The 26,281-nt window shown below is 49.7% G+C and overlaps 1 protein-coding gene across 9 annotated transcripts in view; it reads right to left on the minus strand.

Moving 5' to 3' along the window:
• Positions 1-3,054: 3,054 nt before the first annotated feature.
• Positions 3,055-26,281, minus strand: part of Rgs6 (regulator of G protein signaling 6) — a 515,997-nt gene continuing 492,770 nt past the window's right edge. For 3 of the 9 annotated variants that reach the window (XM_040742791.1, XM_040742792.1, XM_040742793.1), the window contains exons 18-19: positions 15,472-15,538; positions 3,055-7,071 (exon numbers count right to left, since the gene is read on the minus strand). In XM_040742791.1, coding sequence (XP_040598725.1) covers positions 6,908-7,071; positions 15,472-15,538 — 231 coding nt within the window. In that variant the 3' untranslated portion in view covers positions 3,055-6,907. Of the gene's footprint in view, positions 7,072-15,471; positions 15,539-19,891; positions 25,858-26,281 lie in introns of those variants that run through there. The other 6 variants (XM_040742797.1, XM_040742796.1, XM_040742794.1 and 3 more) reach the window with 5 other exon arrangements.

Raw genomic sequence — 26,281 nt, forward strand, 5'->3', positions numbered from 1 at the left:
TGAGCCTCAGTTTCTTTCCATATAAAAGCAAAATGGCCCGGAATGCACTGAACCCAGAGAGAGGAGCCAGACTCAAAGGTCACCTACTGTACCATTCCCTTTATGTGGTTTTCTAAAAAAGGCAAACACGGGGTCAGAAAACAGATCAATAGCTGCCAGGAACGGAGGGGTGGGGGAGGGATTAGTTACAAGGGGCACAAGGACCATTTGGGGCGATGGACTTGCTTTATCGGGATGGTTTTTTTGCTCCCCTACCACCCCTGTGGGCATTACATCATTGTGTAAGTTTGTCAGAACTGATAACACTCCACATAAAAGGGATGAGTTTTGTTACAAATGAATTACAACTCAGTAAACAAGCAGAGAAGTGATCTCTCTCTCTCCTCTCCCTCTCTCCTCTCTCTTTCTCCTCCCTCTCCCCTCTCTTTCTTCTCTCTCTCCTCCCTCTCTCTCTCCTCCCTCCCTCTCTCTCTCTCTTCCCTCTCTCTCTCCTCTCTCTCCTCCTTCCCTCCCTCCCTCCCTCTCTCTCCTCCCTCTCTCTCTTTCCTCTCTCTCTGTCTCTCTCTCCTCCCTCTCTCTCTGTCTCTCTCTCTGTCTCCTCCCTCTCTCCTCTCTCTCTGTCTCTCTGTGTCTCTGTCTCTGTCTCTGTCTGTCTCTCTCTCTCTCTCTCTCTCTCTCTCTCTCTCTCTCTCTCTCTCTCTCTCTCCTCTCTCGGTGCTGACCTGCATGGATTTTCTCCGAGGTGTGATCATGGACAGCAGAAAGAGATATCCAAGGCTTTGATTTGCTTTTGAAAGTTTCTCTCCCACCTCTCTTAAGTCAAACATCCTTTTCATGATGTAATGGGAGAAAGGAAAAGCGGGCTTTGTCTTCACGGTCAGCTGCTCAGGACTGAAACCTCTCTCCCTTGGCGGTGGCATATGTCTGTCTCGTCCCTCTAGATGTCAGATGTTCTTGGGGTGGAGGCCCTGTGTGTTGGTTCTTCTTCTAGGTCAGGGGTCTGAGTGTCTGGCCTGAAACCAACTATTTCTGAGTGTGAGCTCAGAATCCAGGTGCCAAGGAAGGAGCTGTGTGGTCTGTAGGGCAAATGCAATTGTTGATAGAGATGTGTTCTCTACTGTTTCTGCCTCCATCAGGGTCTGAATGAGGGGTACCCTCCCCAGTAGTCAACCACTCTGCTGTTACTGAAGCATACTGCTGGGGATCCCCTGAAGTCATCCCAGTGACACAGGGAGGGGGCCGACTTCCACTGAGAAAACAGCACGTGGTTTGTGGCAGTCACAGAAAGGCAGCTGCCTACACAGGACCTAAAGGACCCATAGCCTTTGGGCTGGTGGGAAGGAGCAGCACTCCAAGCCACAGGGGCACACTGCCTGTTTGAGGCTTCTTCCATCATCACCAATTCCCAAATTCATCTTAGATGCGGTGCTCACACCAGTGCCTATTTCAGGAGAACTCGCTGTGAGCCAGGTTCGGGCCCAGCTGTCCTTGTTAGTTTCCAGATCGTCTCCTGGGAAGCAAATGTCCAGACCAACTACCTGACTCAGTCTTTGCAATCAGTAGCGGTTTCCTGTTCTGTTGGCTGAAACAAGCCAGGCCTGGGCAGTCTAACTCAGGGTTCTGAGGAGGCTGAAGCAGGAGGAGTGTGCCAGATTACTCTGCCCAGCCCATCTCCTCCCAACCCACCCTCCTTTCAGTTCACTAGACCCTGAGACACTGCCACGGCTGTGTGGCCTGTCCCTCAGGGTGCAGTCAAGGATGCCCCCCAACCTCTACTCTGGGTGCAAAAAAAAAAAAGGTGAAGAAAGATGAGCCTGGCAGTTGCAGGCATGCATAGTACCACCAAAGAAGCCAGGAGTTCCTGGGAATGGAGGGGGCATGCTGGGGTGAGTTTGTGGGCCTGGGAAGGGACATGTCCCAGGAACACCTGGGTTTGCAGGCTGTCACATACCAAGAGAAGTCTTAGTATTAGAGGCTTCAAGAGTACCCTGGAGGCTGGGAGCAGTGAACAGCAGAAAGCTTGCACCAAGGGAAGGGTAGCCTCATGCCTTGTAGGTCCCGAGAAAGGTAGACGGAGATAGGAAGTTGTCAGGGTAGCTTCCATACATCCTTTTGGTTTTGACCGGTCCCTCCTGCAATTCCCACCCTGAATCTGAACAATTACCTGTTCTTGGAGGTGTGTAGAGTCGTATGCATACACAGTGACCGTTTGTTGGACAAAGATTGTGGTGATCTTGTTCACTGAGGCAGTGGGGGTAGGTTGTGGCCTAGGGAGTCAGGGAAGCACTGGCATTGTGGGTGAGTCAGGACCTGATGGCAGGGCAGGATACAGACCAGAATGGGGCACGTGTCACCTTGAACCTGACCTTCTCCATCAGGAGAGCTGTGCGACGAAATGGCCCTGACACTGAAAGACAAAGACTTGACTGAGGATCCACTCCCACGTCTCTGAAATCACTCCTACTTCCAGGAGCAAAATTCCTGCCACTGAAGCGTGCTGCGAGGTGCCAGCCTTGTCATTACCAGAGGGTCCTTGTGACTTTGTTCTCTTCTTCCTCTCCGCAGCCTGATTTTCAGACTCTGGGTGTCCTGCTGCTTAGGCAGCGGTGGGGAAATGAGATTGTCTGTCGCTCAGGAAACCAAGACTCCCTGTAAGGAGAGGTCCGTATGCAGCAGACTCTAGGCCTAGGACTTTAATTAACAGGGTATCAGAGTGGTCCCTGTCACAGGGCCACTCCTGCGTACAGACATCAGGGCAGCCTGACCTCCCAGACAAAGGTACTCCGGCAGAGTCAGTGGTGGCAGCCTTTTGGTGATGCTGTCATCCCAAACTACTGGGATGATCTGCTTTTTCTCTCTTGCTTTGGTGTCCTCGGGCGAGGGAAACAGATATACGTATATGTGTGTGGTGGGGAATGACGAGCCAGAGGTGACAGTAGGGAGAGATAGTATGGGGTTTTTTTTGTTCTTGTTTTTTTATTTTATTTTTTGGTCCTAGAGGTACATTCTGCCCATAGGACCCCTAAACCAAAGAGTCACACATAGTTAACTGGATTGTAGTGGGTTCAAGTAGTTGTTTATTTTTAGACTGTTTCCAGCATGTTTGGTCCTGGGGTCCAGTCCCCAAATTCCAGAAAAATAAATTAATGAGAACCACATGCACTATGAGGAGGCCATTCCGACGTGTCTGTGATCATGCGGTGAATGGTCATAGGCTATAGGACAGGGACCGTTGGTGTGGGCAGAGCTCCCGCACCCCAGACGGCTGGTGGCAGCTGGTTCCGCCCCCTCACTGAGGCTTGGGGAAGGCTGAGCCCCAGTTATTTGGATCCTGCCACCTCAGGGTCCCTGCCCCTTATTGCTACATTTGCTACTTTGCTACTTGATGGCCCTGGGGTCTTGCCCAGGGGAGGCCTTATCACTGGGTGTTACTAATGAGTAAGTTGCTGGCGTCTGCGGTTGCCATGGTTACATGAGCACACCCTTTTAGAGGGTCCAGTGGTGAGTTATTAGCGATTTATCTGAAAACTATTCAACTACTCCACGGTCCTCCCCACATAGTCATCCTAGCCACGTCCTTTGAGAGTCTGGTGACACTTTGTGTCTCCCCAGCTCTGGGTTTCCCATTTCCTGGAACTTGTTGGGACGTTTTCTTCCAATAAATTCTCCAGGGCCCAAAGATGAACAGCCCTCAGTCCTTTCCCACTCATGGGAAGGCTTCTTGGTGCTGTTTTCTGAAGCCCACACATGTGGAACAGAACAGAACACATTTCAGGAAAAAACAAAACAAAACGCCAACTTGCACAACAAGCGAGGAGGGGCCAGGCTCCTGGTCCTGAATCCTGTTGGTGAGGTAGTTTGAGCATCCCAGGAATCCTGTTGGGCAGGTCCCATGAGGTTGGCTAGTCCAAGGAGCAACTTAGCATTGCAAGAGGCTCTTCCTGGACACTAGCCTGGTACCTAGCTACTGAGCTGTGGCCAAGCCTGGAATATACTTAACTGCACTGTTGGTTAGGCCTCCCTTTGTTTCTGGGGCGCTGCAGCAGTTTGCCAGGGGGAATGAAATTGACATGCTACTTTCTAGAAAGGCAGGTTGCTTCTCCTGCCTACCTGGACCAGCCTGGTGTCTAGGTGCCAAGGGTATTTCGATGTACAATCTCCCTGCTCTTTTCTTTGCCTGCGGGGAAAACTTACTTCAGCTTTTGTTCCCTACCTGGGCCGTTGGTGTGTTCACTTGCTAAGACCCAGGGGGCTGCCAAAGTGATATTTTCTCCACAAGCCATCATGGGGTAGAGCCTCATCTCAGAGACTATATGGGGCCCAGCAGGCTTCTAGGGGCCAGAATGGGGTAGAGGAACCCACGTTCCTGAAGATTATCGAACATGTAGATTTCTGTCTGTGTATACCAGGTCAAAGGGAAGCTGGCCAATACCCAATTTTTTTCAAATCTTTGCAGGCCAAACTGACATGGGCTGGTCAACTTGAGTGGAGAAGCTTTGTTCTACTTTCTTGCCTGATGTACTAAGGAACAGGTCACAGTGGCCACACACTGAGCTCACCCCTGTTGTGAGGACTTATTGCTCCAGGCTGGAATCCATCTGAAGTGTCTGCCCTTGGTTCTATTCTGCTGACACTTCCCTCCTCTGTGCCCTGGGGGTGTTAAGAAACTTGCCTCCCATTCCATCTCAGCACTACAGCATACCTGGCTCTGGGTGGGCCATGTGGAGACCTCCAGAGTGGGGCCGGTCTCCTGGTTAGCATAGTGCAGAAACAGCAGAAAGAGGGTACAGAAGCCACAGCCAAGAAGTCTGCCCTACCCAGGCTGCAGCCTGACTTAGAATGTGTTCTGTGGTCCATGGGAGGGGCAGGAGGCAGCCAGAATCCTTGTCCTGCATGACTGAGGGCTCAGATGTACCCATTGTTTGAGATGCCTTGGTGTCAGCACAGCCTAGGGGACCCTTGGTAGGGAAGTTTCCTGTGTGCCATGTTGGGTGGAGATTAACCTGAACTACAATTCTGTTCAGAAACTGAGGGTTCTGTATAGAGATTTTAAAGGAAGTGGAGCTAGAGAGGACGAGTCAGAGACCCCTAACATGGGTTGTAGCTTCATTTCTTTCACTTACTATTCATCTAGTATTTACAAAGAGCCAGGCTCAGCGGGGCAGCTGATGAGAGTCCGGGTGTTCACAGCCGCCTTTGGAGACCTCCTCCTATTTTCACCATATCTCAAGGAGAAAGGAACGGAGTGGGAAACAGATGCAGTGGTTGGGAATCTTCTAGTGGGGGATCTTAGTGCCTGTGGTGGCTCCCCTGTGACAGACAGACAGAAAGTTTAAGGATCTGGGGTTGTGTAGAAGCAGGTTTGGACAGGCTTTGCAGGTGGGGACTAGGCAGATGGGTCATGTGATGCACCCAGGAGGCTGAAACTAAACAAACACTTGGGCCTTTGGTCACCAGCTGGTGAATTTGCTCTCATGAGCAACGCTTTTCTCTTTTCTTCCTTTTTACCCTTCCCTTCCTTCCTCCGTTCTGTTCTCTCTCTCTCTCTCTCTCTCTCTCTCTCTCTCTCTCTCTCTCTCTCTCTCTCTCTCTCTCTCTCTCTCTCTCTCTCTCTCTTTCCCTTCTCTGTTTATGTACTCCCAAGGGAAAGTTTTCACCCATGGCCAACATAGGTCCAAAGATGGGCCATCGCCATCCTAACAGGTGTTGGCAGGGCAGGCGTGTGTGGGAGACCGTGTTTGAATTTAAAAGCATGATGCTTAGTACAGTGGTGCCTGAGGGCTTGTGGCAATCACAAGAACAATGACAATGAAAACCTTACTGACTACCATTTGCTAAGCACCTCCTATGTGTTCAGGACCTGACGTGGCACTCTGCCACGTGACTTCACAGCCAGGTTGGCAAATGGTCATTCTGACACACGGGAAGAACACAGATGTTTAGCAGGTTCTTGCACAGTTTGCTCTTTCCTAGATGATCAACTATGTTTAATAGGGTGCTTTGGCTGGGACCTCAGAATGAGGTTGAGAAGAGAACCCCTCGACTCTGGCCTGGACCTGTCATTTAATATTGTGTTTCAGCTTCAGGAACAACTGAGCCTTAACCCACTAAGAGTCTGGCCAGGCCTGGTGCCAGCCCTGCAATCCACCTACTTCCAGGAACTTGGGCTACCAGTGAGGAGAAGCCCAATGGCCCCTGAGTTCATGGCCATGTTTATTTCAAGTGAAACTCGAGGGAACAAACCAAGGCGCAAGGGGGGATCATTAGACAAGGAGAAATGATGTTTTTAAAATCTGTCACCAGAACTTTCAGCGACTAAACAATACACTCCGTCATCTGCTCTTGTATCTCTTTAAGCTCTGGACTCTTGGACATTAGATGGGACTTGAGGGTAGCCACCACACCCCCAGAGACTTCTTTAAAATTTGGTCTCAGTTGAAAGGGTGGGAAGAACCTGACGTGCCGTTAGTGATGAAGATGTGATTTTTGACATTTTATGTGAAAGCAGTGTCTGCTGTCCATCCACTATCCCTGGGTGGCTACCAGTGCGGCGAAGGCAGGTGGCAGTGAGCACTGTGAGTGCGTCAGAGAGAGTAAGGAGGTGACGCATAATACTGTGGTCCCCGGGTCCACTCATCCCTCTGGAGTTTGCTGGGAGGCATGATTCCCCAGACAAATGGACAGGCGAGGGTAGCATCTCAAGTGCCGGTCAGACAGGAACCCCACGAAACATTCTCTGACCACGTTAGAAATGGGCCCTTGGAGAGAATAAGCATCGGTGCGAGACCGTGTAAGAAAGAGGCTAGCAACAGCGGCCCCTCCCCAGCTGGCGCAGCACCGCGAGGCTCTTTCTCTCTGGTCTCCCCGTTCACCCACCGCATCACCCCACCAGTGCTCTCCGTGGCCCTCACTCCTTTTCCTTCACAGTGACCAAATCTCCCCGCAAGGAAGCTCTGTCCGTGGATGTGGAGCGCCGCCTGCCCGGGAGCTCTGCGGGCCCAGGCCCTGGGGTGGGGGCCGTCAGGAGGACTGCATCAGGCCCGTGAGGCGCTTGCCCGCCAGCGACTTTCCCTGCAGAGAGAGTCAACAGAGAGCACAGCACAGGTGTGCAGACGCACAGAGGGACAGAGACAGAGAGCCAAACAGGTGGATTAATTGTTGTCGAAGTCACTCTGGCCAAGCAATCAACCATCCAACCCAGCTGACCATGTTGATAGGGGACCTCTAGGGAAGGAAGCCCCGGCTAAAGACAACGGGGAAAAAAAACCCACAGGACTTGGGGCAGGTTAAGGGAGTGAGTGTTTATGGCTAGCACTCTAGCTGGAGAACGGAAGTTTTACTTACCAAAGCCTAGGCATTAAAGCCCTCAGGTCCTTTAATACCTGTGGGCTGCCCTTGAACTTGATTTTACTCTAGTGTAGAAGGGAAAGGTATACAGGGGAAGCCTGAGGTCAGGAATGGTGGGTTGACACATATAGACGGTGACTACAGATCTGCATGGTTAGAAATTAATCAGTCATGGGAATTCTGAAAACTGTGAAACCTACTTGAAATTCAGGCGTGACGTAAGACTTGGGGACTTTTGGCTCTAGGTGCTGGGACTATAAACATGACTGGAAGCAACAGGAGGTGGCAGGATGGGGCACTCACTCCTGCATGCCTATGCTCTTGATTCCTCGTGGTAGTGCCCAGTAGTCAAGTGTGATGACCCCGAACCAGGAAGTCTATGATCTCTTAAATCCTATGTAACTTTTCTCAGAATCAAAGAATAAACAGGACCATGAGGTCTGGTACATGAGGTACAGAGGTCCTGGGTCTTTCAACTTGTCTCCCCGCTCTGTTGGGGTGGTTGAGGAAACTATGATCTGGAAGGGAATTCAGCACTGGATAGCCTTAGGAGGTCCATGGACGATGGAGGCTTGATGACTCTGCTTATTTCCCTTGACATGGTTTCTATTTGTTCCCCATGCACCCTTTTTAGAAATTCATATTATTGGACAGGGGTCTTGGAGAAGAGTGTAGCTGTACCCAAGCAGATTGCTCCCCATGTCTGGGAAAACATTCAAAGCCTGTCCTGCTATTGACAGTGGGTCAGTGACACCATCACCATCTGCAGAGGGCAGCAGATGATCCCCCATCAACAAGGACTTTGGCAGTGCGAGTGCATGGGCCAGCCGTTCCTCATGCTCATTTCCAAGTGGGTGTGAGGGCTCATTTTGTTTACTGGGCTTGAATGTGTGTAAGCTGGATGTAATTAAAAAAATTGATCTGGTTGGTGAAGCCTAGTAGGGCACTCAATAAACCTGCTGATTGATGAATTGATGGATAATGGGCAGGTCTAATAAACGAATAAGAGCTTGGAGCTGCAGGACCCAGGGCTGTGTATCATCTGGCTTAGATCTCTATTGAGGGAGGGACACAGTCAGCCTAGCTGGGATTGCTGATGACATGAATGAAGGCTTGTCCAGAAATGGAATTGCCTCCAGGAAATGTCAGAAAACTGTATCTACTCCTCTTCTTTTTTCCTTTTCCTTCCCTCCATTTCTCCCCTTTCTTAAAGAAATCTCTCTCTCTCTCTCTCTCTCCCCCCCATTGACCACCTTATCTCAGTCTTTGGATGCACTAAACTCAGCCTGCAGCAGGCTATGTTTGTACTAGGCTAAAGATTTTTAGTCAGATTTTAAAGACCTTTGAGGGTTCCCCGTGCCTGTGTGTGTCTGTGTTTGTGAGTCTGTGTGCACATGTAGGTGTATGTGGAGGTCAGAGGACAACCTCAGGTGTCATTTCTGAAGAGGCACTTGTTCACTTTGGTTTTTGAGACATGGTTTCTCATCGGCCTAGGGCTCCCCTGAGTAGCCTAGGCTGACTAAACAGGGAGCCACAGGGATCTGGCTGTATCTATCCCTGGGGCTGGGATTACACCGGTATCCAGCTTTTTATGTAGGTACTGGGTATCAAACTCATGTTCTCATGTTTGTGTGGCAAGCATGCTATGTACCTAGCTATTTAGCTACCTCTATAACCCATCCTGTGTCAGTGTGAGAATCACTAAAACGATGGCCAGTCCTTTTACAGCAGGGGCAGCACTGCAGTGCCCTCAGAAGACAGACACTAGCTTCTAAGGCCTCCATATCAGCCTAGCTCTCACTCTCCAAGGTGTCCTTTCTCACATGGACCAGGGAACATTTGTCATCCTGTTGATTCATTTGGGAATGTGCCTTCCTGGTGTAGGCCTAAAGGCAAGAGTTGTAGAGCTATGTATAGACTCCTTTCTGGGAAAATGGGAGTCTAAGGCTCTTCTTGGATGTCAGTATTACTTCCTGTCACCTGTGTTTACCCCTACTCACATGAAAGGAGTGGTCTATTGTTATGGGAACCATATACTTAATCTGGCTTTCTCTTCCCCTTCTACCCTTCCTCTACCACGGCCCCAAATCAAACATTGTATGCTTAGATATCTGTGTCTGAGTCGCTATACACAGCACTGGGGTTCCAGTTTAGCTAGTACATGTGAAAAAAAATCACTAAATCTGAATAAAAATGTTGCCAGTGTGTGTGTGTGTGTGTGTGTGTGTGTGTGTGTGTGTGTGTTTTAAAAGCTCAAAGACAAAGAAGGTAAGGTTTACCAGTTGCCCAAACCCTCATTATAGTTCCATCTTCATTAGTGAGGTCATTTAGGCTGCAGAGGCACTGTGGGTTGAAAAAGGCTAGAGATTTTTTTCCTGAAGGATTGTTCTGAGTGATTTTAGCCCCAAGGCACCCCAACCCTTCACCTTTCCCAGTTTTACAAAAAAAGAGCCTGGCTCGATTTGGAGGCGATAATTAATCTCTTCCTGCCAAAACTCACTCCCATCGCTCTGGCTCCAAGGACCTGTGGCCAGCCTGCAAATGATGTGTCCCACCCCCTCTCTCCACTTCTCACATTTCTGGAGACCTCAGGGATGAAGCAGGTAGCTAACCAGCCCATGATCTGCTCCTGGGATCAGTACTAGTCTCTCAGCATCCAGGTGGTGGTGTGTGGCCTTTGGATCCTTTCTTATTGCTAAGCTCACACATTTACCAAATGCCAGCTCTGATGCTAAAGATGGAGGGGTCAGGAGGGTTCGCTTGGGAGATGGCTTGGAAAGCATTCTGCTTGGCTGAGATGGTCTAGTTACAATCCACCTGCCACACCATCACCAGAATGAGCAAGGTTATTGGCTACAAGGAAGTTAATCACACAGGAGCAGGCAGGGCTGGATGCCTGACTAGGGGCTTTGGGGAAGAAATGGTGAGATTCCCCCTGGCTCAGCAGCAGCCTGTCTTCTGAAGAGCAGTGATTCCTGTGGTGTTCAGGGATCAAAGTGAAATCCTAGAGGCGAAGCTGTTTGTGTTCTGAGGTGAGCTGCCCCAGAGGCTATACCCAGTGGGTTTGCAGGCTGCTTCAGGCACCTACTCTACCTAGAGACAGGAGAGTCTCCTGTACCCCGTAGGGCTCCCTCATCCCTCTACTTTTCTCTCATCCCTGCCTCCAGCTTTGATGATTCTGAACAAAGGGGAGTGGTCATTTTGCCCATGCCTGGCACTCAAAGAGTTACAGAGGCAGCAGTGTTTGGGGGTTGTGAATGTGTGGCGTTCCTCAGTGTCGGTCAGTTGGGATTGGACTATGGTGCCAGCTCAGCCTGAGGCCTTGGTGTAGCTGAGTGGAGCAGCAGAGGGTGGTTGAAATGCTATTAGCAGGCAGCCTTTGTCCAAACGAGGAAAACGTACGGTGATTAAGAACTGAACTGCGGAAGGTACATTCCACAGACACCAGAGCTGTGCACACAGACAAAGCACCTTTCCCCATCCACACACTTGGAAAAGTGCAGCCAGGAGAACTTGGGATGCTTCAATTTCCTGGATCAGGGACTCGCTACTTGGTTCACAAACACCTGCACACTCAGTCCCCCACCCCTACCACCAAAACAGATTATTTCAGCTCTGTGGCCCTTGAGATAGCTAGAAGCCTGGAAGAAAGTGTTATGGGATCCTTTGTGTTTCTGAAAGAAAACACACAAAAGGCATAGCTCCCTTTTGTGCAGTGCTAGAGGAAGAACCAACATGCTGATGGAGGGCATGCCAAGGCTCCGGGCATCAACTTCTGGATAGTAACCAACAAAGCATGCATGACCCCGTAACCAAGAACTTTGGCCACTTACTTACCTGGGAGACTGAGGCTAAGAAACTCATTGGCTGGCTGAGAGGAGAGCTGTGACTCAGAGGGAAGCTGGGGGGTGGGTGTCACAGGCCATACTGGGGACAGCAGGGCCAATCACCAGGGTCTCAGGGTGGGGAGGTTACCCTTTTTAATGTAAGGGAATATGGACACTTGAACTAATAGGATGCTCTGGCTGATCTAACTAAAGTTAGATGTCTGCAGCATTTATCAAATCAAAGCCTATGCTCCAGTGGGGTTTGTCTGCCCTGGAAGAGAGAAGTGGCATTGTGGGGAAGGGGCATAAGGGACTTTGTAGGATGGTGGGGTGTAGGTTACATGGGGGTATAATTTGTCAAATTCATTGAACCCTATATTTCAGACCTGAATTTTACCACATACAATCATAATTCAAGGGAGAAACCAGAAGACATAAGATTAGGGAGGAAAAAAAAATCCCAGATGTCTCATCACTGAGTTTTACTCCTCTTTCTTTGTTAGTTGCTGGGTCCATCTTTGCCATTCTAGAAACTGAATGCTCCCCTCCTGCCCTCTGGGAGGACTAATTTGAGGCACTCTTTCTAGCTTCCACTGATCCCAGCTGAACCCCTTGGTGTGACACACAGGCACTTTTCATCCTTGCTAATGAAACTCGGCATTCTGCCAAATTGGGCACACCAATTCAGAGACGGGCTGTCCTTTCGAGGAGTGTGAAGGTCGTCTATGAGTTGATGGTGCATATATGCAGAATGATATGTATGTATGCAGTATGACAGGCTCAGTGGATGGGGGTGGTGGGGTGGGCCAGGGAGAGCAGCCAGAAAGCCATGAGCCAGGTTCAAAGGCTAGGGTTCCTGGTGAGGGATTAGCAGTTGGGGTGAAGCAGAGGGTCTAACTTCATGAGGTCTTCCTCTGGGGATCAGAACGCCTGGTGCTTTCCCTGCACTGAGTAAGGCAAGAGGAATGATTTGGATAGAAAGTACGAGGACTCCCATGACAGCTCCTTTCCCGGTGATGTTTGAAAGAGACGAGGGAGAAGGCTACTTCTTGGGGTGGTTCAGGTGTCCGAGAAACTCTGGCAGGGAATGGTAGAAGATCCTGTCCTTAGAAGAATTTCAGAGCATCTTCAGCTCCCTGTCTTTTCTTAGCCTGTCCTCAACTATGTAAGGTGGGGCCAAGTAAATAGAAAATACAGGCAATGGGACATGTTAAGGACTACCTGGACTACATCACGGTGGGCCAGACAGCAGCCTGGAAGAAGAAGACATTACTGGGCTGCTCCACCCTGCCATAGAGAGTAGGGTAGGAACCCCACAACAAGATTCCTGGGGGCTGACTCCTCCAAGGTCCTTACTGAGCTCTCTGGTTCTTTTCAGGGATGAAGGGCATTTTGATTTGTTCTAAAATATTCTTTCTATTTGAGCATTATGTAAGAAGGCATATAAGAAAAACTTACAGGTGTAGATGAAACTCAAACTAGTAACAAAAACTTATAGCTGAAAAGTAGTATATATTTAGGTAGACCTGAACCTGAATCTGCTTTATAAAGTGAAAAGCAATGAAAATAAAAACCATGAAAACAGTTCCTCATGCCACATGTGGTGGTAAACTGGTGGGTGCATGGTTAGTGAAGGGACAATGGAATCTGTTCAGCAGTCACTTCATTTGGACACTGGGACCATTTTCAGGCCAAGATCCCTCGCTCCAACACCTACTGGCAATTTTCCTTTGTTTTGTTTGAAACTTGAATTTTGGAAAGATGAGCTGTCAGCTACACTAGCTGGATGAATGCAAATGGGCCAACCTACCTCTTGACCTCACAGAGTCTCTCTCTGAATTTCTAATTCTTCACCCATTAGGTGGCATCTCTACCTCTCTTTGCAAAGCACACTTTTCCAATTGCCCAGGCTTTGGTAGAGGAAGGGTGGAGTAGGCTTCCATAACTAGGGACCTAGGGTATTAGACAGTTAACAGCAGCTGTCCCTGATGGTAAAACTTCAGTCCTCTAGGCACTTGATAGACACTTGGACAAATGCCCACAACATACCCCCTGGTTAGGTAATTCTTTATAATCATGGAATGTATGAAGAAAAGCATTCCCGTGGAGCTGGAGAGATTTGCCTGAGAGCAGATAGCCACACAGTGGCAGAGCCAAGGTGCTAGGCCTCGAGAACCACCCATCTACCTGGCACACGGCCATACTCTCAAGGGAAGAGGCAGATGGGAACACCCAGGCACTCGGCACTCCTCCATACTCATGCTGCACCAGCTTCCTGGCCAGTACAGGATGTTCTTCCTTGAATATGCTTGAGCCCATCTCAAACACTTTCTGCTGTGCTCAGGGCTTCTCCTTTCTATATTTGGGAGTTCTGTGACAGGGGAGGCATCCTGCGTTGGCTGGCGAGCCTGCCAAAAGGTCCCTTTGCCTACTGCACTAACCAGGGTGCAGCTGGGCATGGCTTGTTCTTACAGATTTGCAGCAGTGGAACCTGAACATACCAGCTGAAGCCATTGTTATGTTCATGACTGTGTGTTACTAGTGCCTCTGCGCTCTCCTGGAGTGACCTCAAGGACGGGTCAGGCAGAGTGGACTTAACTCCTGTTAGAAATGACTCCATGTCAAGTCATAGACCAAGTGCCCAACTTGGGGTATCCCAGACAGAGTAGGGAACCCTCCCTGGATGGTGTCCACGGACCCTGGCTCCTGCCTCTCATTGGAATCATTACTTAGGATTCCGTTGCAGAGCTAACCTTTGCTGGTACATTTGGGTGAGAGCCGTGGGAGACCTTCCGTTTTCCTCCGACTCCACAGAGACTAATCTGCAACCAGGCAGAGATGCCAGGAGAGAAGAGTGCGCAGCAGTCGAGCCCTGAACTGGCGGCAGAGTGCCCTGACATCGACTCTCTGGCTCCTTTCCAAGTCGTACATTTCCACCTCTCCTGCTGCCCCACCTCCTCTGGAGTGGGAACCACTCCCCCCACCCCAGACTGTAGGGCCTTCAGTCTCTATTTCCCCTCACTCCAGTGGAGCAACCTGCCCTTTCCACCCTCAGCTTGCAGGAACTTCTTGGTGGTCTCGAGAAGGGAGGGCAGTGGAGGGGGGGCCTTCTGCTTGCAAAACCCTCCAGTAGCATACCTGCCTGGGCCTGCACAGTGTCTGCCTGCCTCGTGCTTTCTTCTCCTCTCCTCCCTCCCCAATGTACACGGAGATCTAAGCTCTGGTTTACTCCAAATTAGGAAAAGGCCAAAGACTCAAGAAAACAGAGAGGTGGCTAGGTTGCTATTGGCAACAACTGGATGCTCCTGTTTTTCCAACAGGGAAGTTCAAGTAACACTGGGCTATGACCACAGGGTGCACGCAACTACAGCTTGGTAATTTGATATTATGGACAAGCCAGCAGAAGAAGTGGCTTGCCTGGCAGTATGAGAGTCTCCTGGGAAACTGTGAAGGCTTCAATGCCATGTACCCAAAGGCACTTATCTCCTGCAAACACACACACTGGCTGGGGTCCCTAACTATGGTAGCTGCAAAGGCAGAGCCCAGGAGGCAGGGAGATGATTTCCTGATTTACCCTTTGCCCTCTGTCCACCCAAAGCAGAATGCTTCATGAATGCCCATGTCTAATTGGAGACACATGGAAAGAAGGCAGTTCATCCCCCTCCCCTCTCTACCACCTTGACTGTTTTATGAAATAGGCCTCTGGGCATTCTTAACCTGGGCAAGGGACAGGCTAAGCAGCACTCTCAAGTGTTGTCTGGATAGGACCTTGGGCCATTGAAATCCCTAGCTTCAGAGAACCTTCCCACTTCTCTTTCCCTACAGACTCTTTTCTCATGTAGGAGTATGGGGGTTTGGGCTTTCCTGAAGATACAGTCCCAGGATTGCAAAGGGAGGGTCTGAAAACCTTATTTAGAAGAGGAAACCCCAGGTGACTGCAATTGGATTTGAAAACACCCAGGAAGTTATTAGGGAGTCGTTACCCAGAGACTTGAACTGTAGGATCCCTACCTAGGATGGTATTTATGCATTGCCTCCAGGACAAAGGACTCACGTTGGTATCATCTCTGGAATACTCAACCCCTTGTTTCTCAGGAAGGAAAAAACTATGGGTGTCAAAAACAGGGATACCAAGAAATGGGTGCCACTGACTGTCTATGGGGCCAATGCATGGGACAGGAGCTATGAGCAGAGCCAAGGCCACAGACAGACAGATTCTCTCCGCTGGACTGTGGAACACTGTCTATGCAGAAGGATCCCCAAGGTTAGAGAGTGTACAGACACTGGGATCACTCACCCACTGCTGGAAGGAAGCCACCTCGGGGGTGAAACGCGGCAGCCATTCTGACTCTGCGCCAGCAGCACTAGGCAATTGTGTTTGGGGGAAGGGAAGGGAAGAATAACTCATCCAGCTGAAACCATGAAGACCTGTGGCTTTAGAGGAGCCCATGCCCAGATGCGCATACAGCCACGACAGACATGCAGTCCATGCATAAGGCACATGCAGGCCTGCAGCATATGGTTGCACATGAACCATACACTGAACACCTAGGTGTGTATCAAGTAGGCAGTACATGCACCTGTGTGCACTCCTGTTCACATGTATACACAGCAATGTACACACGTGTGCATGTCCACAGAGCAGGCGTTTCACATAAGCATCTCATGCAAGATACATAAGCAGCTATGAGGTTTATTGGGTAGAGATTTTATATCAGCTCCAGACTGTGCCAACCTTTGACAACACTGCAAATTTGAAACCTTTGCCTTTAGACACATATAAAACAAAACCAAACAAAAAAACCAAATTCTCAGGAAAATCCATCTGTGTCACCCCTTGTTTCTACCAATGCTACAAGCAGAAGGAGCCTGCACCCCAGGCACCTGGTTTATGGAGATGTTGTAGAACATTCCCTGCACTTGTTTCTGAGCCTTCCAACAGCCTTGCTGTATAATAAGTGCTTAAAAAATAGAAACCTCTGTTTATCTGGCAGATGGAGCAACTGGCCTTGGTGTGAGGTTGTATAGCTCAGGGTGGGTCCAGGCAAACAAACAGCTGAGAGGTGAGTTGCCCTGGAAATGTTGCTGTGAGAGCTATGATAGGAGAACTGGATTTTACAGGCTTTTTGTGGTCAAAGCCATTCTTCCTGGTATGTGTCTGGAGAAAGGCATTCTCTTAAAGTCCTGGGCCTCTGTGGGAGTCCTGAGGCTAGGTCTTGGCAACGCAGCATCAGTGTAACCATGGATGGCCCTTCCCATCTGTTGGGTTGATGAGACTTAAGGCTTCCTGGGAAGTCCTTAAGAGCCACAAGAAATAGGTCATGTGCCAGAGGCTGGCCCCTCGGGCACTGTAGTCCCTCTCCATCCCTAGGAAAGCAGATGGACTGAGTTAAGTTTAAAGTAGGCCAGTAATAATGGCTACCACTCACTGAGCTGTTATCATGCCAGCATTGCAGTAAATGCACGTTGCACATAATGCCACTTACATCTCTCAACTATAAAATCAGTCTACCTCACAGAACCCTGTTGTAAATGACATAAGGTGGTAAGCAGAGAACTAAGGATGCATTTTATGATAAATAATACTAAATAGTTGTCAAATACGTAGGCTGCAAACAGTATACTCTATGTAAAATTTATACTTCATCACTTACTATTCTATCTCTTTTATAGAGGGAGAAACTGAGGCTTAGGGTATCTTGTCATGGTCATCTAATTCAGGGATAGAGTTGGAGGGGAGACAATGTCCATCTCGAGCTATGCCCAGCATGATGTGTTTAACACCATGAGTTTCTGGGAAATGACAGCTGTCACTATCATCTTCTCATTTAGTGCTGACCTCTGCTCTGGAAGGCAGGGTTTGTTATACCCCTCAGGTCCATGAGTGACTCTTCCAGGCTCCTACATGAGTATCAGGTAGAGCAGGGGAGTGGGGAGTCATTTTGGCTGCCTGATTCTGACTCATTTCCTGTTCTGAATTCCTGTGAGTCCTAAAGTGACACGGCTCTCAGGGGGAAGAAACAAGCAGGCCACCTGTGACAGGGATGAGAATTCAGGCAGGGACATGTGGCCAAGCTTTTGACATTCAATCCTAGGTAGTTAGTGCAGCTTAGTCACAACCCAGCTCTATCCTCTAGTTAGGGACACAAGCAGAGGTAACTGGCTAGGGACAGGAGCAGGGTGAAAGGTTCCAAGAAGCCAGGTGAGCGGACCCAGCCAGGGGCCACTCATGGCAAGACACACACCTCACCAGGCTGTCCTTGTATTTTCTGGAGAACATGGTCATCCTAGGAACCTGACACCAAACCTGGAAGAAGCTATGGAAAGGCAGGTCAGGGGCCCTGGTGGCTACCACCCAACCCATACTCCTTGGTGGTCTTTCTTATGATGTTCTGCAGACCTAGGAATTAGTCAAGAAAGCTATGATTGAGGACTAGCAAATGATGGGGTCTGAAGCCCTGTATCATTACCAAGGAAACCTCTATCGAGTATATGATGTCTGGTCATGATCACCCACACAGGATAAAGGTTGCCTCCTCTACATATTCTTTGTGGATGCTCTGGAACCACACAGTATCTATCGCCCAGAACAAATTCTGCATGCTACCTTTGCTACAGACTACAGGGCTGTGTTTTTGGTTATTGCTGGATAGTCTGTGGGTTCAAGAAGGCATGAAGGGTCTACGAGCCTACTTTTGCAGAAGAGATGTAGGTCAGAGGTGTGTGGATGAGGCCAGGTGCCCCTGGATCCCTGAATCTCCCTGCTCCATACCTCCTAGGTCAAGGCCCTGCTCTTCCTGACAGGGATTTAAAGGAATGTCTGAGAATACAACCACCACCAACCCTGCCTGAGCTTTCTTCCGAGTTAAAAAAAAAGTCTTGTTAAAACTTTGCTGACTTTACCAGGATCGCCATGTTTAATGAGAGGCCTCAACGAATTTGAAAGCAAAAGATGAAGAGAGGGAAAAAGCCATGAGCTGTAATCACCATAATTACACAATCCCAGGATGAGCTGAAAGCAGCCCCCGGTGAAGCCTGAGAGAGGAGGGAGTGTCATCTGCAACTGGGTTGGTTCTTAGGACAGCTGAGAAGAATGTGACATGAAAGTCCTTCCTTCCCTTCCCCAGAGCCTGGTCTAAGACAGGTTCCTTAGGCAGGACCCTGGAGGAGGGGTGTGCAGGGAGGGCAGTCTCCTTCTGGTCTGAAGCCCCTGGGGCATGCTAGGTTCCTGGTGTCAGCTTCTTTGCTTAGAATCTATAGCATTGTTGAATAAAAGACAAATGGTCTTTTCTGTTTTCAACAAAATGCCGCTCCTGGTGGGAACTGTGACAAGCCATGCTTTTTCCAACCCAGGGCCAGGATGTTCTGTGTCCAGCCCCCTGTACCAACGAGTGCCTGTGTCCTTCGCTGATTGACCTCCTTTCAGGCATGCAGAGAAGACAGCCCTGTTGCCCAGGGCTCAGCTGCAGCAGCAGCAGCAGCAAATGGCCAAGGTCAGGGAAGGGGAGAGGCATGGATGATGTGTGGAAGGCACAAATTATGCTTCTTGAGTTTCCCTTGCTTTCTGTGTGGCATTGTTTACTTGTTATTTCTCCAAGGATCCCTCTCCTCCAATCTCAGCAAACTCCCCCTTATAACCCACTCACCTTTCCCACAACTTGTAGACCACTGAATTAAACATGGCAAGATCCCTTAAGAAATATTTAGCACAGCCCAGAATTCCAGCTTGGAAGACATTATGGAATTGACTACAGAAAGTTCTTCTGCAATGTTCTTGACCATTGAGTTTCTAAATGCTGTCAGAATGTTCTCCAGCGCTGTAGACCTCCCCATGTCTCCTATCCACCTGTTCTACTTTACCCATCGGGACAATCTAGATGGGCTGTTTATTCTGGGAAACAAAGATAATCATTAGGTTTGCTTGAGGCCAGACTACTCCTGTCTCCCTTGTCATGACCATCACAGCCCCTTTATCTTCTGAATTTCTTGTGGATTCCAAAACCCTGGATGAGATACAGAGGGTTAGCATCAAGATACCCAGAGCAGTACAAGGCCGGGAGCATTCCACAAGACAGGGAGCACTCCACAAGGCGGGGAACATTCCTCTGGCCTTTGACCATTTCCATTTCTGTTATCACAGCCTCCAACTAGAAATGACAACCTCAGGGGGCTAAGGAGGTGGGCAGGAGTACACTTTAGTTTTAATCTTTGGGTTTTTGCTCTTTTAAACCATCCCCCCCCCCCCAGTAGGGATGCCACTATTAGGGTCAGCCAGGAAAAGGAGAGTGTGCTGCCAAATGTTAGGTCAATGAGGCCTACTCCTGTTTGAGACTGTGCTGTTGTTGGGAGGGCCACAAGAACTTGGACCTGAAGAGGGAATGTGGAAGACCCACTGCCGTCTGGCCCTGTCTCATTTTCTCACCCAATAGGGAGCTGCCTTGCAGTTACCTTTCTCTCCTTGGCTCTATGAAAGACACCTCAGCACCTAAAGTCCCCATGCTAAGCTTGCAGTGCCCCAGGAGGCCATTTACTTCCGAGCAACATCCTGCAGTCTTTTCCTACGATGTGTATGCCGTAGGTGTGTCCTCCTTCTAGGACACAGTGCTTTCTTAACTACAATGCAAACCAAGAAATTCACTAGCTGCTTTAGCAAAGGGAAGTACCTACCACCTTCACAGCAGCTCATTTGGGTGGGAGGGGTGGGGGGTGGGGCTGAGCATCCTACTACTTAGCCTATCAGTCCTCTAATCTTAGGTTCCCCTACTTCTCTTGCAATTCTCCAGTATGGACAGTAGGTAGGGCTGAGTCTCCTTGACCTTGGTGTAGGTAGCTTTGTTCTCTTCCCAGGACCTGTAATCCTAGTAATACCTGGAAGTGGCTCTCTCTACTCTGTCTTGATGGCAGGATGGGGCAGATCTGTTCTCTAACGGGGACTGTACAGTCTCTTGAGTGGCCTGCCTTCTGCCTTGCAGGGTCTGGCTCACCTTTACCCTCAGTCTTCTCACTGGACAGATGGGAGCCCACGAGGTCCCCATGTGGGTGCACAGGGACAGATGCCAGGGTCTGGCTGCACAGTGACAAGGAACAGGCTGAAGTCCCACAGCCCCACCAGCCACTGCTAAAGTGAGATCACCTTCCAGCAGGATGGCTTTCCTAAGTGGGGGTGGCCAGAAGGCAATAAGATGACAAAGGGCTCAGGTCACCTCCCAAAATAGATCCTGCCTGGCACACACACAAGAGTCTGCCCCTAGCCTGCCTCGCTGGGAGACTGGCAGGGAGATCTGGATCAAAATCAGCTGCCGTAAACACACAGCTGAGCCCTTCTGCCTTGGAGGACTGGGATTGTCAGTTGACTGCATGGCACACTGGGGTCTGAGGAAGGCAGGAACGGTGGTGTGGGGGTTGGCGGGGAGTAACCATACCAGAGACTTGCTCATGCCAGTGTCCCTGTGCTGAACAACCCACACGGGGCTTCTCTGAACTGGTACTGGGTGACCAAGGCTCTTTGGGGGTGCCTTCAGCTGTCACACTGACTCATTAGTTATAACAACTGGGGTTCTGGCATCAGGGTCTAGGGACATCAATGACAAATGACAATGAAACTCTGTACAAAGATAAAACAAAGCAAACTCCTCCCTGTTCCCAGACCAGGCAATCAGTTCATCAGGGTGTCTTCCCAGCATTCCAGCAGCTGGGCTGGTTCAGTTGCTTTTATAACCTATGAAAAACAGACTTCTACACTTTCATTTTTAAAGCTACAAACTCTTTGCTTTACCACACTTCCCATGGGCCAAAATAGAGAGGACCTAGACTAGAGGAGACTTCACCTACCACTGACTGTCATTGTCTCCCAGACCCCCCTTATTCATCTCTAAGACTGTTTAAATGACAGGCCCAGGCTCCTCCATTGAAGAATGGGGCTTCAGTGATGAGTCCCAGATGGCCACACTTCATTCTTGCAGCACAGGGTACCCAGGTCCAGAAGCAGCAACACTGGGGGCCACTGTCCTGCCTAGCTGACCTGGACACCCTGCCCCGCCCCTTGCCACTGGGTATCCTGACCCAAAGGAGGGACTGCTGAGCTGGTAAGGCAAGATGGCACCACTTCCTTGCTCCCTGTGACCTCTGCCCGCTCTCCAGCTACTCCACGCAGGAGTGAGCCCTGGGTTGTTGAAGGACCTGTCCTGTAAGACACTGTGACTTCAGTCCTCCTGCTGGTTGCCTGTCTGAGGTTTGTAAATACTTGTGGCTCCGTTCTACCCACCATTTATCTCCCCACCTCCAAGGCTGGCAGACACGTCTGAATCACGCAGCGGATGGGACAAACAAGTAGCTCTTCTCTGACTCTCAGAACGATTCATATAGCTCAGAGATCCCAGTGTAGAGAGAGGCACACGCCTGCAGAACATTCCCAGCTGGACAGAAATGCTAGCAATTAACTAGTCCAAGCTGATAGCCAGGGAAGCTGGGGGACGGGTCAGTAGGTCTCAGAGAGGGCTAGTTATTTGCTTGGGATCACATAGCTAGACAGTAGCTCCTCTGCATAGAGGAGCCCCAGGAGACATTGGTGGTGCTCTGGGAAGCAGACCTTCACACGTCCCCATCCGCATATTATGACAGCCATTCCTAACCAGAGTATCTCTATGGTTGGACTGATGGGAGAGGCTGGCTCTAATGTCTGGAACATCATGGTTTCAAAATAATCTGAGGACTGTTTGCCATCAAAGGCAATTCTGTATGAGATGCTTCAGCAAGTCGTCTCTAGCTGGAGACCTGAAAAGGTCTGCTGACTGAGGTCCAGGCCTTCTAGGACTCTGCTGAGTCTTAAGAGTTTGAAGACTCGTTCCACCAAGCCATTCCTCAGGAAATGCTGAGGCAGAAGGAAGCGGCCTGGGAGAAGAAGATGCTGCCACAGGGTCAACTACCCTGTTCCCCCAACCCTCCCTGAAAGCCCCAGCCTTCTACTTCTGGCCTGGGGCTGGAGTCACGTCCCTCAGAGCTGTGTGGAGTGGCCCTGTGAGCCGCTGAGTCCTGCATCCAACAGGTTCTCTCTAGCATTCTGTTGAGGAGGGAGGGGACAGGGGAACGACAGCTGGCTGGCTCCCTGGACTTCATCTCCATCTGACTTCCTCCACCCCCACCCCACATTTCTTGGCAGGCAGGACAGAAAGAATGAAAAGCTCAAAGCAGAGCTGCCACTGGTCAGGTGCCAAGGAGCCCTCTGTTTCCAGCCTCACTGCTGGAGCCTAAGGAATGCCCTGGCAGAGCCACCCTCCACATTCCCCTAGGGGTGGGTAGAAACCCACTCCTCACGTCCCTTCTCTGTGGTCCCCTGGCCCTGCTTGGGTTCCCACTTTCTGACTTTGCAGTCTAACTAGAGCTGATGTTACTCTTAAGGGGCAGCTGGGGCTTTAATGGGGAAGGTAAAGGCGAGCGGCCACCAGCTACACTGACTGGGACTGCCATTTCTCTCAACTTAAATGCCATCGTACTCTGAGGGGTCTTCCTTGGTGCTATGTACAAGGGACAGGGAACTTGTCTCCTCCGAGCTCAGAGTTCACACCAGATGGCTTTAGCTGCCATCCAAAAGAGGAAATGACATTGCTGCGGCTCTCTGGCTGGGGCCTCTGTGCTTCCTCTCAGCCGCCCTGCTTCCCCAGAAGCCCCTGGTGCTCTGCCAGAGTCCTGCCCTGCAGAGGCATCAGCCTGCTGTGGGTCTATGGTCAGCTCTCAACATCAAAGAGAGATCAGGCCAGCCCCCCTCCCCACATGCTGTCATCTCAACCACAAAACCAGAAGACAGCAGAGGCTGGCAGGCTAGGGGGCCCTGAGCAGTGGAAAGTGGTCCTTATTAGGAGATATCTTCCCCCCCCATGGTGAGTGATGGGCTTCCCACGAAAGACCCCAGAGAAGGTGACAGAAAATGCAGCCCACAAAGATGACTAGGTGTTTCCTAACGCTGATTTCAAATGTCACAGCCACTGTAGAAAGGAAGTGGTTAGTGCGGAAGACTAGGGAAAGATGGACTCTGGCTCACAAGGGGTCCTTGCCCTCATGATTGACCCAGGTGCTGACATCTTGGCGATAACTGCCACCTCGCATGCTAGGGGACCCTGGCCAGCTGTGTTCCATGTGACACACGATGAACTAAGTTTGTGATGATAGTTAGCCAAGCAGCAGTGAAGGGTGTGTACCGTTCCTGCAGAAGACTTCAGTTCAGCTCCCCCGTACTCATATCTGGGGATCACAACTGTCTATGGCTCTGAGTTCAAGGGGTCTGACCCACTTATACAGACTCCATGGGCACCAGACTCACATTCCCCCAATTAATAAAATAAAATTAAGAGTGTAAAACAAAGAGTGCCAACCAAGCATTTTGTACTGGTCACTGAAACTTGGACTGATTCTCAGTTGATATATGATACATTAAGAGTGTTTGAAAAAGCTCTGGTACATTCTACTTAGCCAAGACCCATTTTTGTCTGGCTTGCCTACATGCCCCTTTCTCCTACCTTAGAGTGTGGGACTCTCATCTTCCTGCGACTCACTCAGCGCATGTGTCTGTCAGCAAGTCCCTGGTACACTGTATTCTGGGCAATCCTGGGCTTGTCTGCCCCTTTCTTTGGTCTCTCAGCACCTTCCACCTTTGGTGTCTAGCTCTTGGATTCTAGACTTTTCTAAAACAGGTTCCTGTGACCTGAGCCCATGTGTGAAAGCCCCGTGAGAAGCTACTGTGTATTGTATTCGTCTCTGAAGCGAGAGCTCTTTGAACAGGGCCACTGTGTACAGTGGTGTGGACTATTATTCACTGTATACAGGTAGTTGAGGGTGGAGGCTGAGACAAAGCCTGTGATTTGAATGGCCAGGGGGGTACACATAGGGCTGGGCCTGCTGGACTGAGTCCTGCTCTCCATCCTAAAGCAAAGTGCCTTGGGGGTTACTGAAGCCCATCATAGATTTTCATTCACATTTTGGTCCTGAATCTGACCTTTGCCATCAGATAAGCAGGGTTTTAGGTAAGCTCTATGGTTCCAGTCTTCCAGATGACATGATACTTGGCATAATACCCTCAACATTTTCCTGGCACATTAATGCCTTGAGTGATTTGAAATGAAACGTCCAGTGGAGAGAGAAGCCCTCCCAGCACCGCTTCTTCGGATGGCCAGGCCCCTCTGCACTCTAAGAGCGTGGACTTAGATGCCTCCTTGAAATGCTCAGTTACTCCTAAGGAGTGGATGTCTCTGGCCTTTGACAGGCAGTCCCTCCATATCATGGCATGCCCTTAGACTCAGGGAGAGTGGGCCACTTCTCTCTGTAGATGTCCCTCCTCTATCAAGGAATGAAGGGACATTGCCATGCTCTGGGGGAGAAATCTGGATCCACATTCAGTCTTGATAAGACTCCAGCGGACTAGGCTATCCAACCACTTGGATAAAATCCACTGTCCATTGACTAATCCTAAATGGCAGTCAGCCTCATGCCCTTATTAGTGAACTGCCTTGCTTTGCCCTAAAAGTTCTCTGTCGATGGTAAATATGGGTAGTCTGCTTACTGATTTCGGTGACATGGAAATGCTACTAAACCAGCCCTTCACTTTGTTAGTGGTAAGCAGAGGAGGAAACACAAGCAGATCTACTTATTCCTCTTCATCATCATCTTTATGAACAATGCAAGTCTTCTTTTAGAGAAGTCAAGCTTTTCTGTACATCGTATTCAGAAAACAGGCATATTTGTTGGTTGGTTATGTTTGATTAAAATACTGGGTGGTTGAGCCCAAACTCTTGGGCTCTGAGTTTAAGTAGCCCAATCAGAGGACTATATCTCTACTGCCATGAGCCATGTTCCCAGACTTAGCCCTGCCTGTGGGGTTGGGGTGTTACTTATAGTTCAAGAGGAACAAGGAAGGGTCAGTAGCAGCCCGTGGCTATCCTGGGACCAGAAAGTCTGAATGTATCACCTAGTAAAGCCTTCCCTTCATGAAAGAAACTCAGGGAATCATTTTTTAAAACTTTGAGCCTTTTGTCACATAAATGTGTAAGTCTCAAGAGCCTGGGATGTTTTTCTGCCTCCCAGTGCTTCTTTGTAAATTCACATGGCATGCCAGATGTGAGGAGGGGCAGGCGCTCTCCTGTTGTGCTCATCAACAGTCCTTGGAGAGCCACCTAGCCAGCAGCATTTCTGATGGTGAAGGGACATCAATACATGCTCCTTGTGGAGCTTCATTGAGCCTGTCTTTGCCCATCCTGGTACCCACTTCTCGTGGACAGCAATCTGAAGATGTCTGTACATCTTGTCCAAGTACCAAGTTTCCTCTCTTATACCTCGCCCTCACGGTCTACCTGAAGAGCACCCGCTCTGTGCTGTCAGAGCTCAGCTTTCACACAAAGGAAACTCTTTTTTCTCAATTTGTACCTGGGAGTCCTGGTTGCCTCTACAGCTTGCTTTTAATTTGTCAACCTAATCTGTAAACCTCCTCCATCTACAGCAACCAGGCCTCAGCTCAACACAGAAAGACCCCCCCACTTTCTATGAAGCTATTGTGGGGCAGAAGAGGTCCCATGGGCCTAGTCTCTGACAGCGCATATGTCTCCTCCATTACCACATGACACAGCAAACCAGCTGTGAGGACAAGGGGCCAACAGGTCTCACAGTCTTCATTTTCTGGTTTCTCTGGTAAGAGAACCTATGAAGACAGAAAGAGGAGTTTCTATCTTTTAATTACCATCTCCCTGAGGTGTTGTGATGTATACATTTGGTGAATTCAAAATCATGGTTAAATGTCCTTAAAGTGCATCCAGCTATGACAGGAAAATGGCTAGGTGGCTTTCAACCCAGGACTTCTTAGACTATTCAAGAAGGATTAAAAGGGTACTAATCATACAGTAGTCATGTTTCACAAGGACTTTGCTCTTCAACAGAGGTGGGGAAACAAGGCAAGTTAGCATCAGTGGGCCCCACTCGGGAAAGGGGAAGGTGGCCAGTCCCATGTGATATTAATATTTCAGGCAGGGGCCCATGAACTCAAAGGCTTTTCCCAGACCAGTCAGTTTGTATCAAGACTTAGGTTTGGAGAAGATATCACCATGGAAAGGGGAGATGTTTCTGCT

This window comes from Mesocricetus auratus, unplaced genomic scaffold, assembly GCF_017639785.1.
Source record: "Mesocricetus auratus isolate SY011 unplaced genomic scaffold, BCM_Maur_2.0 Super-Scaffold_15014, whole genome shotgun sequence".
NCBI classification, from domain to species: Eukaryota; Metazoa; Chordata; class Mammalia; order Rodentia; family Cricetidae; genus Mesocricetus; species Mesocricetus auratus.